Source organism: Berghia stephanieae, chromosome 1 (assembly GCF_034508935.2).
Source record: "Berghia stephanieae isolate SIO BIC M18660-M18661 chromosome 1, UCSD_Bste_1.3, whole genome shotgun sequence".
NCBI lineage: Eukaryota > Metazoa > Mollusca > Gastropoda > Nudibranchia > Aeolidiidae > Berghia > Berghia stephanieae.
In genome coordinates this window covers 129,729,363-129,741,710 of record NC_088360.1, presented here as the reverse complement: position 1 = coordinate 129,741,710, position 12,348 = coordinate 129,729,363, and the positions used below count along the sequence as shown (strand labels likewise).

The following is a 12,348-nucleotide window of genomic DNA, read 5'->3' as shown; positions in this document are numbered from 1 at the left end:
GCATTGCGCTTAGTTAAAAAAAACTCAGAACATTCGCCAGCCGGGTATAGATAGTATGCGCTTGGCTAAGAAGCTCATAACATTGCCATCCGGAAGTATAACGAACCAACACACAAAACTGTGTGTATCCATGAACGTTTATAGTCAGGTTAATACAGTTCAGTGAGCATTACTCATAAACGCGGACGGCAAAAAACAATAACAAAGACCTGAGTGACGTCATCTTCGAACTATCTATAAAGTATCAACACACAAAACTATGTTTCACCTTACGAGGTTTAATTGTCTCATTGATAGAAGTTCGTGAGAATTACTCATAAAAATCACTGATTAAAAAACAAAGGACTGAGTGACGTCAACTTCGTTTTATTTATAGCTTCGGCTTGAATCCGTGTATAGATAGTATGCAGATGACGTCACTCAGGCCTTTGTTATTGTTTTTGCCATCCGCGTTTGTGAGTTGTTCTCACTAAACTGTATAGATAGGTCGAAGATGACGTCACTCAGGCCTTTGTTATTGTTTTTGCCATCCGCGTTTGTGAGTTGTTCTCACTAAACTGTATTAACCAGACTATAAAAGTTCATGGTTACACAGAGTTTGTGTGTTGGTCCGTTATACTTCCGGATGGCAATGTTGTGAACTCCTTGGCCAAGCGCATTCTATCTATTAACCAGACTATAAAAGTTCATGGTTACACAGAGTTTGTGTGTTGGTCCGTTATACTTCCGGATGGCAATGTTGTGAACTCCTTGGCCAAGCGCATTCTATCTATATGACGTTATTTTATGTGAGTGCACCGTCCAATGAGCTTAGTAGTGCTCAAGGAAAGAAATGATCCCATTGGCTGAACTATTGAAAACAATTCACGATTCGATTTATTTTTGGTGGCCGTCGCCTTGTGTTTTGAGATAAATGTTTGGTCAGTATAAGATTATGAATCAAGGAAGGCTACGTTTGGTTGCGTCAATAACATTTTAGAAGCTGTTCAAAAATGGGCAGTATTTAAATCAGTGATTCAATAACGTCCATGTCGTGGGACTATCTGAGTCTACGCGAAGTCCTAGGTTTGAGGGGTTTTTTTTACCAAGATGATGATTTTTAATGGAGTGATATTTGAAAATAGGAAAATATTCACATTCATTACGATACAACCGAGTTTTCTCTTTCTGATTTCTCTTGTAGAGCACAAAATGTAAAGGTTTGATAACAGCTGTAAATACTAAACAGTGTGTTGTGGACATCATTTTGCTGAATAATATTCTTTTGGTTGAGTAAGAAAAGTCTATTTTTGTGTTGGGTGGGTGTGATTTTCGGCGGAAATTCGACAAATGGCTGGTAAGGAGTGAGTTATTGGATTAATATTTGAAAAGCAAGTTTTCTGGCAAAACTTCAAATACGTATTTTTTTTCTCAGAGCACGACAGAAGTGGCGTGCGAGGTTTTGTGTTGTGAATCCCGCTCTGGGAGGCACAAAGTTGAATCCCAGGAGAAGTCTCTTTGCTTACATTATCTCACCGTGCCCAGGTTTGATATCAGTACTTTGAAGGTAATAGCACTCGCTCAGATAAAAAATAAAAATGAAATTTCACCATTCAGGTGTCATGTCTCGTCCTGTATGTAAAGAGTTGCTACTGGCTCAAGACTCCTTGGCAAGCTATTTAAGAACATTTATAGGAAATTGCTCTGTATGGAAACTCAACAAAATTAAATTCTGGAATTCCAGATTACGACTTACCCTTGGACGTCATCATCGTGTCCTCATCCGGCAGGAATCCGGCGTCGATCAGGCAGTTCCGGCACGCCCCATAGACTGTCTCACAGACCACGCGTTTGAAATCTTCCAGGCAAAAGGTCACCTGCCGAATTACAGAGGGAAAACGAAATTGACGTCACTCATTTCGTTGTTATTATTTTTAGCCAGCCATTGTTATGAGTAGTTCTCATTAAATTGTATTAATCAGACTAGAAACTTTTAGGTGACACATAATTTTGCGTATTGGTACAGTATATCGGACTGGCGGATGTTTAAGCTTTTTAACTAAACGCATAGCATCAATAACCAAAGGAATCAATTTACGTCATAGAATGGTGTTATAAGATTCTTGAACTCCGGTGCAAGTCAGTGCAAACAAATTCTCATTCCCAATACAGAACAAAAGTGTGATGTCAAAAAAAAATGAATTCAATCTCATTTGAAGTGTAAAAAAAATTCTTCCGGAGGACTGAATACATCCCTTATGCAATTAGTCTTCTCTTTTCATAGTGGTGGCATTTTCTTTTCTAGATTGAATATATACAACAAATATCATCTATCCTTGCTCCTTTACATACTCTAATCCTAAGAATCTGCCTATAGATAGTTCAAAGATTACGTCACTCAGGTCTTTGTTATTGTTTTTTGCCATCCGCGTTTATGAGTAATGCTCACTGAACTGTTTTAACCCGACTATAAACGTTCATGGGTACACACAGTTTTGTGTGTTGGTCCGTTATACTTCCGGATGGCAATGTTATGAGCTTCTTAGCCATGCGCATACTATTTATACATCCTGCTACTAAAATAGTTTTGCCACCTTATGATTCAACATGTAACCTAATTTCTTAAGGGGTTTGAACCGGAAGAATAATAGGTGTGACGTCACGACGTCTCTGTCCTATCCGTTTTGATTGCCAAGGTGTGGGCACTGCGGACGAGTATGAAATTTTAAATGCAGGAGTTCTAGGATACTTTTGATTTTACCCGTCCAATGACCTCACTCGTGGCTCTTATCAAAATATTTTCTCTTATTTTTTTTATAAAGATACAGGATTGGCTCTCGAATTTAACCATTTGACTTTATGAATTATCGTTAAGGCCAGAATATCATTACGCGACAACATCTATTTTTGGGTAAAACCGGACGCGTCTGGGAAGACCATTGGAACTCCTACGTTTATTGGGGGGGGGGGGGGGGGGGGTGTTTGTTTTGGATTTTTTGTTTTTTGTTTCTTTGTCTGTTTGTCTTTTTGTTGTTTTAAAAAAGGATACTATGAATGCCTTGTAATATTTTGGCCATTCAGTTATAGAAACATTGGGGCTTTCCTCAAAACGAAAGGGGTATAATAAAATTCAAGCTTCCACTTAGGAATAGTTATAGACCACACATCCGCACAATAGAATGCGCGCGCGTGTGTATGTTTGTGTGTATGGGGGGGGGGGGGGGGTTAAATGAATAATGGGCTTGTACAAATGAAGATGAGTCTACCTTGGATACTTGAGATTTTTGTGCATCCATAAATGACCTCAAAGTGTGAGTGACTTTCTCCTCAATGCTGAATAGGCTGATCTCCTGTGTGTAGAGACACATCTCGACCACTTGGAAAATGGCCGGGCGAAGTGTCTGGAGAAAAATGTATATCACGCATTTTTATTCTAATGATAATGATGTTGATAATAGTATTGCTTTAATGATAATGATAATAATGGTGTTGATCATGATGATGACGATGATGATGATGATGATGATGATGATAGCAATACTACTACTACTACTACTACTACTACTACTACTACTACTACTACTACTACTACTACTACTACTACTACTACTACTACTACTACACTACTACTACTATACTACTACTTACTACTACTACTATACTACTACTACTACTACTACTATACTACTACTACTACTACTACTACTATACTACTACTACTAACTACTATGTAATAATAATAATATTAATAATAATAATAATAATATTATATATATTATTATTATTATTATTATTATTATTATTATTATTATTATTTATTATTATTATTATTATTATTATTATTATTATAATATAATAATAATAATAATAATATAATAATAATAATAATATAATAATAAATGAGAAGAAGAAGAAGAAGAAGAAGAAGAAGAAGAAGAAGAAGTAAGAAGAAGAAGAAGAAAGGAAAAGAAGAAGAAGAGAAGAAGAAGAAGAGAGAAGAAGAAGAAGGAAGAAGAAGAAGAAGAAGAAGAGAAGAAGAAGAAGAGAGAAGAAGAAGAAGAAGAGAAGAAAGAAGAGAAGAGAAGAAGAAGAAAGAAGAAGAGAAGAGTAGTAAGAGAAGTAATGAAGTAACTGAACGTACGTAAAATACTAACGAAGATGAAGGAAGGCATAGTATGGAAAAAGACAAGAGTGGAAGAATAATAAACGTGAAAAAAATAATATATGAAAAATACTTGAACTCTGTACTACAATGGATTGCAGTATGAAGAATGTTATGGCGTGGTAAGGAAGGGTGAAGGGGTGATAATGATAAGAAGGTAGAGGAAGAATTGATATAATGAAGAAAAGAATATTGAAGTAGTAGTAGTATAGTAAGTAAGTAAGTAGTAGATAGTAGTAGTAGAGTAGAGTAGTAGATAAGTAGTAGGTGAGATGAGTAAGTAGTGAGTAAGTAGGAGTAGTAAGAAGTGAACTTGAAGAAGATGCATAAGAAAGGGATACAGATAAATAGATAGACGGATAGAAGATAAGAGAGGTGAAGAAGAAGAGAAGGAAGCTAGTATGGGAAAAAACAGACAATGGACGACGGGACAAATGTCAGACAACAATACACAAAATAAAGTGGAAAAAAATAAAAATAATGAAAAAAATGTAATCGACAATGGGTGATGAGTATGAATGAAAAGTTACGTCTGTAAGAAGGAAGGTGAGGAGGGGATTAGAATGAAGATAAGAAGAGTCAGACGTCAGAAGAAGAACTTAGACTTATGGAAGATAAAAGAATATGAGTAGTAGTAGTAGAGAAGAAGTAGAGAGAGTAGAGAAGAGAGAGTAGAGAGAAGAAGAAGAAGAAGAAGAGGTGAAGAAGTGAGGAAGAGGAGAGGTGAGGGAGAGATAAAGGGGAGGAGATGGGAGGAAGAGGGGAGAGAGGAAGGTCGAATGCGAAGGAAGAGAAGAAGGAAGTAAAGAAGAGAAGACAGAAGAAGAGAAGAAGAAGAAGAAGAAAGAAGAAGAAGAAGAAGAAAGAGAAGAAAAGAAGAAGAAGAAGAAAGAAGAAGAAGAAAGAAGAAGAAGAAAAGAAGAAGAAGAAGAAGAAGAGTAGTAGAAGATAGGAGAGTAGTAGTAGGTAATAGTAGTATTGAAAACGTAAGGGCGCTGAAGAGGTGATCGTAAAAATATAAGAAAGAGTGAAAGGAAGGCTTAGTATGGAAAAAAAGAAATGGAGTTGGTAAAACTGTCAGCAAGAAGAAAAAAGAAAGAGGAGAAAAAAAAGAAAATATAATGAAAAATGAACTGTAAGACTCCTGATCAATGGAAGAGAAGTGATGAAGAAATGTAAGCGTGGAGAGAGATAGGGAAGAGAAGGAAGAGTTTAGATAAGCAAGAGGAGGAAAGAATTAGATAAATGGAAGAAAAAAGAATAGAAGTAGAGAAGAAGTAGTAGAGAGAGTAAGAGAGTAAGAGTAGAGTAGAGTAGAGAGGTAGGAGGTGAAGAAGAAGAGAGAAGAGAAGAAGAAGGAGAGAAGAAGAAGAAGAAGAAGAGAAGAAGGAAGAAAGAAGAAAGGAAGAAAGAAGAAGAAAGAAAGAAGAAGAAGAAGAAGAAGAAGAAGAAGAAGAAGAAGAAGAAGAAGAAGAAGAAGAAGTAGTAGTAGGTGGAGTAGTAGTAGTAGTAATAGTAGTATTTGAAAACGTTAAGGGCTGCCTGAAGCCGGTGATCGTAAAATACTAACGAAAGAGTGAAATGGAAGGCTTCGTATGGGAACAAAACAGACAATGGACGTTTCGGGTACAAACCCTTCGTCAGCACAACAATACACAAATAAACGTGGAAAACAAATAAAATATAATGAAAAATAACTTGTAACTCTCTGTACTCAATGGTGGTTGCAGTATGAATGAAATGTTAGCGTGGCGTGGGTAGAGGATAGGGTGCCCCAGGGGGGTGATCTTATTGATAAGCAAAGGTCAGCGTCAGGGAACAGAACTTTCCAGACTATAATGGAAGATAAAAGACATATTGGTAGTAGTAGTAGTAGTAGTAGTAGTAGTAGTAGTAGTAGTAGTAGTAGTAGTAGTAGTAGTAGTAGTAGTAGTAGTAGTGGCTGTAGAACGCTGTAGTGGAACAGTAGGGGGCGGTGGAGGGGGCGAGGTGAAAGGGTCACGGCGGAGGTTGGGGGGGGGGGGGGGGTTGTTGGATGAGCGAAGGTCGAATCTTCGCGAAGGAACGATGCGATAGTAAAGTGGAATACACCGATAAATAGATAGACGGATAGACAGATAGATAGGTAGAAGAAGAAGAAGAAGAAGAAGAAGAAGAAGAAGAAGAAGAAGAAGAAGAAGAAGAAGAAGAAGAAGAAGAAGAAGAAGAAGAAGAAGAAGAAGAAGAAGAAGAGAGAAGAAGAAGGAAGAAGAAGAAGAAGAAGAAGAAGAAGAAGAAGAAGAAGAAGAAGAAGAAGAAGAAGAAGAAGAAGAAGAAGAAGAAGAAGAAGAAGAAGAAGGAGGAGGAGGAGGAGGAGGAAGAAGAAGAAGAAGAAGAAGAAGAAGAAGAAGAAGAAGAAGAAGAAGAAGAAGAAGAAGAAGAAGAAGAAGAAGAAGAAGAAGACACTAGAACTGAATCCAGATACAAAGTGTTGTCACAGACAAAAACAATCGACTCAACTTACTGCGTTTAGAATGAACAGGTGTTCGTTTAAAAATTTCTTACAAATGTTGAGTTTTCGGGCTTTGACATTCTTCAGCCATACGTTGAACGCCTTCCACTTGCGGTGATAGAAGAATGTCTTGATCTGAGGAAGTAGAGAAACACGTACATTTTCAACGGGAACGATCTGAGGAAGTAGAGAAACACGTACATTTTCAACGGGAACGATCTGAGGAAGTAGAGAAACACGGACATTTTCAACGGGAACGATCTGAGGAAGTAGAGAAACACGGACATTTTTAACAGGAACGATCTGAGGAAGGAGAGAAATAAGGACATTTTAACGGGAAGATCTATATATTCAGGTTTTCCTCCAACCGAATCATCAATCACATGATCTGTACATGTCCAGCGATTGCATTTTTTGTAATACATGTAAACATTTGACTTTGCTGATGATGTTGTTAACATACTCATGGTTCAATGTGAAAATGTTATAATTTGTAATTTTGGATATTTCAAAATATGAACAATTTTTATAATGTAGGACTTTTTGAACACAATTTGCTGTGTGACCAGTGACTCAAGAACATGGAAAAATAATATAGATCGTCTCATTGATATAAACTTTAGGCGACGATTATGATATTTTCAACTGATAATGTTTCCTTCAAATTAAAAAAAAACGATCAAAACAAAGGTAGTCATCCTATGCCATTAGGCCTATGGGACCGAAATTTATCTAGATTTCTATAGCATGAAACGGACAACAGCAATTGCTTGCTATCCTTTGGATATGATGCTAGTCTATCTCAAAGCTCTTTCCATCAGATCTATCAGACCCAGCTACCCAATCACTGCAGACTGGATGACAATGACACGCATAAGTTATATCAATGAGAGAGAGAGCGAGAGAGAGAGATAGAGAGAGAGCGAGAGACAGAGAGAGGGAGGGGGAGAGAGAGAGAGAGAGAGAGAGAGGGAGAGAGAGAGAGAGAAAGAGAGGGTGTCTTTGATACAGTGTACCTTTGATACAAAAGTCTACTTTTTATACTAAAGTCTACATTACCACCTCCATTTGTATCCTTTCCATGTACGCACTACAATAACACACTTACCTTATATCAGGTAGCGATAGATGGGTGTTTAATATATCTACGTCTATTGATACAGAACGTCTACCTTTCTCTAACCGATGACATGCGTGACTTTATTTCTCCACTGATCCAGAGACACCACCATCAAAATATAACTCTTTACACGTCCCCATCACAATAACAAAACTAATTAAATGAGAGAGAGAGAGAGAGAGAGAGAGAGAGAGAGAGAGAGAGAGAGAGAGAGAGATTTGAGGGTGTTCAATAAATTCTACCTTTGATGCTAAAGTCTACCTTTCTCAATGCGTTGAAATGCGTGACTTCCTTCTTCCACTGATCCAGGGACACCACCTCCATGGGTAATCCTTTCCGTGTACGCATCACGTGGACATAACTGATGGTCACAAAATCATTGGGGAATACATCGGCGTGACGCACCAGTCTGAACACACAGGCATAAGAGATTAAAAAGAACAAAACAAAACTGCACTTTATTGACTGCTATCAATAAAAGTATATACCATAACAATCATTGATTAATATCATGACATTTACTTCCTTTACAGAAGTATATTTTCGACAAGTTAAAGAGATTCTGAGAGTAAATTAATTGAGATAAAAAAAACATTGCTTTTATATAGAGTATTATCCAAATTATGTCCTCAAAGCGAATTGCAAGGAATACCAAGCCAATGCAACACTTAACATATGACAGGAGAAATAACACTGGTAGCGGTCACGCTAACACTCGATTTACACCCGAGTTTGATGAAAAAAAAACAACCCCGTGAATACAGCTGTATTCAAAGATTTAACTTAACATCGCCTATAGATAGAATGCGGTTGGCCAAGGAGTTCACAACATTGCCATCCGGAAGTATAACGGACCAACACACAAACTCTGTGTAACCATGAACTTTTATAGTCTGGTTAATACAGTTTAGTGAGAACAACTCACAAACGCGGATGGCAAAAACAATAACAAAGGCCTGAGTGACGTCATCTGCATACTATCTATAGATACTTAGGCTTTGGCTAAGAAACTCACAACATTGCCATCCGGAAATATAATGAACCTTTACACAAAACTATGTGTAATCTTGGTCGTTTATAGTCTGGGTAACACAGTTTAGTGGGATTTACTCATAAACGTGGATGACAAACACAAAAAAGACCTGAGTGACGTCATCTTCATTCTATCTATAACGGGACCAGAACCGTAGACTTTACAAAACAAAAGTCGAGTATGGTGTGATACCACGATACCACAAATACGCACAACTTGAGGTTATAAAAGAATCATGGAAATCTTAGACGAGATAGGAGTAAATCTGAAATCAATCATTCTTTAAACATATGAATCACAGGCAAGTAAAGAAAAACAAACGTGAGCTTTTATATAGCACAATATCCACTAAATGAGCTCAAAGCGCTTTATAAAGGGTCCGTGACCAGCAGCAACAGGTTACATGTAGAACGAGACATGACACCTGTTAGGCGAAATTACATTTTTTTCGACGGAGACAACGCTTTTAACGATCATGCACTCATTTTACACCTTAGTAACGAGAATGTGAGTAAAGAGCCTTTTCCGAGGACTCAACTACGCGCCAAGACAGGCTCAAACTCAGGACCTCTCGATCCGAAAGCGAGTGTCATACCACAGCACCACATAGCCCGCACATGTGACGGAACCACACCACTGAACATTACCATCCATCCAACTAAGGATGCATGCGGAAAACTGAAGGTTTGTACAGCCGTAATCTGAAAAAAAACACGTATTTAAATGTTTGTCCTGAAATATGGGAAGTGCCAAGTTTGTCAGCTTTTGGCAACATGAGGGTCATTCGAATCGGTCGTTATATAAAAGACGAGTTTTCTTGCCAAATATTTTTTTAATGCGTAATGTAAAAAAATGTGTGTCAGTGCATGACGTAATCTGTCGGATGGGGAAAATGTTGGATTTCCATTTTTCTGCATTTTCTGAAAGAATATGCTCCCCAGAACATTTAAATCTTTATTTGAAGTAAATCGGGTGATTTTTCATGAAGTTATGGTCAGGTGTATGAGAAAGGTATCCAGGACCTTTTCTCAAATTTCATACTTTTTCAACTTGATTAGCTGAAAAAAATATTCAGAAGTGAAATTAAGCTTTGGTATTTCCGACAGATGTGCAAAAAAAAGGGTTGATTTAATCATTTATGACAATAACTCATTTTTGATAAAAATTGAGCTTCTAACTAAACTTGGCACTGTAACAAATACGTTTTTGTTTTTCAGAGTACGGTAGCGTAGAGATATTGTTGTATCGAGTCTTTGGGAAGTCATAGGTAAGGTAGATGTCAGGGGGATGAAGATGGAGGAGGAGGAGGAGGAAGAGGAGAGGAGTAGGAGGAAGAGTATGAAGAAAACGGTGAAGCAGAAGGTGTTGAACGATGTTGATGAACCAATTCAATAGCAGCAGGACGAAATCTATTTGGTACAGCTTTCATCCACTAAAGGTAGAACTATTTGTCGATTTATATAATTTAACAAATCTGTGGTCTATTGGTATGACACTCGCTTTTGGATGGGAAAGTCCTGGGTTAGAGCCTCGCTCGGCGCATAGTTGAGTCCTATAAAAAGGCTTTTTACTCATATTCTCTCACCGTACTCAGGTGTAAAATGAGTACCTGACCGTTAACAGCGTTGTTTCTGTCAGAGAAAAAAAATGCAATATCACCTAACAGGCGTCTTGTCCCGTTCTACATGTTACGTGTTGTTGTTGGTCAGGGACCCCTTGTAAAGCGCTTTGAGCACGTTTAGTGGATATTGCGCTATATAAAAGCGCAAGTTTTTATAAAACAAATTATCGGCAGACTATTGAAAGGCATGGAATCAAATAACGTATCAAGAATCCTGGACATTAAAAGAGGTTTACATGAGGTTGTAGTAATGATACTGTATGGAGTCCTTAGGGACAGCAGGGGTAAGGTAGAAACAGGCATATTTCTCCTTGTTCTTTTTCACCATGTCGATTATCTCCATCATGTCAGTCATACCGGTGAAGTTTTTCAACCCTGGAAACAAAACAAAAAAAGCAAAACATAACGAAAAACGTGACAATTTAATATAGTTCAATATTCAATAAACCCGCTCAACGCCCTTAACAATCGGTCCCAAATTGAACAAAACAAAACTGAAACTAAGATTCTGCCATACTGTGACAAACAATTATTATTTCTGAGATTCTTTTTCAGAGAACATGTAATGCATCATATGATTAAGATAACCCGAAACTATTTGAATACGTTTGAACCCAAGACTTGGAGACAGTGGAAGCGGTTCTAATAACCATCGACGACTGCTGGGGGAAAGTCCAAAGAATTGTCCAGAACATACGGGAGTGGAGAACCTAAATGCCAACCGGAATAAAGAGAAGTTAAAAGGGGGGGGGGGCGGGCCATGTGGCTCAGCGATACGTTCTTTGCTTTATACCCGTAAAGTACCGAGTTCGAATACCCGCTGCGTTGTATGGCTTTGAGACAGTCACCTTTCCCACGCTCAATTTGCGGCGCTGCACAACGGCTGACGCCTGGGTTATTCCAGTCTTCCCTTTGGAATAGACTCTAGAGACAAATTTCGCCTTTGGGATCAATAAAGGGAATTTTATAATTTATTTATTTATTTTCTTATTAAGTGAGTTTCCCTTAACAGCCATAAGTTACATCGAGACGAAGTTTATCACGGATTCTTAAGCATTAAACGAACATTAGTGAACGCTTGCAACCCTTTCAACCAGATCTAGCATACCCAGCTAGCCAATCACTGTTGGGTGAATTGGGGGTAGGAGGAGTGTCACTTCAAAAATCGTTGGATCGTTGTCCCTTTGCGCACGAAGCCTGCTCTACAAACCGAGCTATCGGAGTTCCCAACAGAAGCGAGAAAGTTAAAACAAAAGACAAAGTGCCAATGCCATTTAATACACCAATCTAATCATTGTCTTACATTTGATGCACGGTTGGATGGATGGTAATGCTTCACTGGTGTGTTTCCGCCCCATCCAACTCTTCCCTCGGTCTGTAATCTCAACGGGGACGACTGCCGTGTCATCGATGTCTTCCTGAAACAGCAAGTCGTGTGGCACAAACGTTTATTTAGATATTATAGTAATTGCGTTTTTCACCTTGGCATGGAAAACATATGAGTGGGCAAATCAGTGCTTTGCGAAAAAAAAAATCTGGTTACGACATAATTTGCTTTGCGAAAAACTGGTTAACCGGTTAACTAGTCAGTTATCTGGATTGGAAACCCACAATCCATACCTCTTAATTCAGTTAACTGCGTTCCAGTTAACAGCATTCCAATTAACTAAAATCAGCTATTGCGATTTTTTAAAACACGTTTTATTGACTTACACACACCTTTCAGTTAGTTTATATTTAGGCAGTTTCCCAATACCGAACTAAAATCAAACATAAAATTCATTTCCAATTAACAGGAAACAAGATAATCACCTTGAAAATAAACAATAATCAAGTAAATTATTTCCAACTGTGCGGATGCGCTTATAAACAAACAATTAAAAGAATAATACCGGAATTGATGATGGTATGAAAACAGCTATGATCAAGATTATGAACATTA

The 12,348-nt window shown here is 37.8% G+C and overlaps 1 protein-coding gene across 1 annotated transcript in view; it reads right to left on the bottom strand.

Annotated features, from left to right (window-relative positions):
• LOC144963159 (dynein axonemal heavy chain 6-like) overlaps positions 1-12,348 on the bottom strand; it is a 139,919-nt gene that overhangs the window by 123,710 nt on the left and 3,861 nt on the right. Inside the window, exons 5-10 of the mRNA XM_078896871.1 lie at positions 11,710-11,824; positions 10,643-10,781; positions 8,014-8,161; positions 6,645-6,767; positions 3,246-3,380; positions 1,736-1,856 (exon numbers count right to left, since the gene is read on the bottom strand). Of these exons, the coding sequence (XP_078752997.1) occupies positions 1,736-1,856; positions 3,246-3,380; positions 6,645-6,767; positions 8,014-8,161; positions 10,643-10,781; positions 11,710-11,824 (781 nt within the window). The remainder of the gene's footprint in view (positions 1-1,735; positions 1,857-3,245; positions 3,381-6,644; positions 6,768-8,013; positions 8,162-10,642; positions 10,782-11,709; positions 11,825-12,348) is intronic.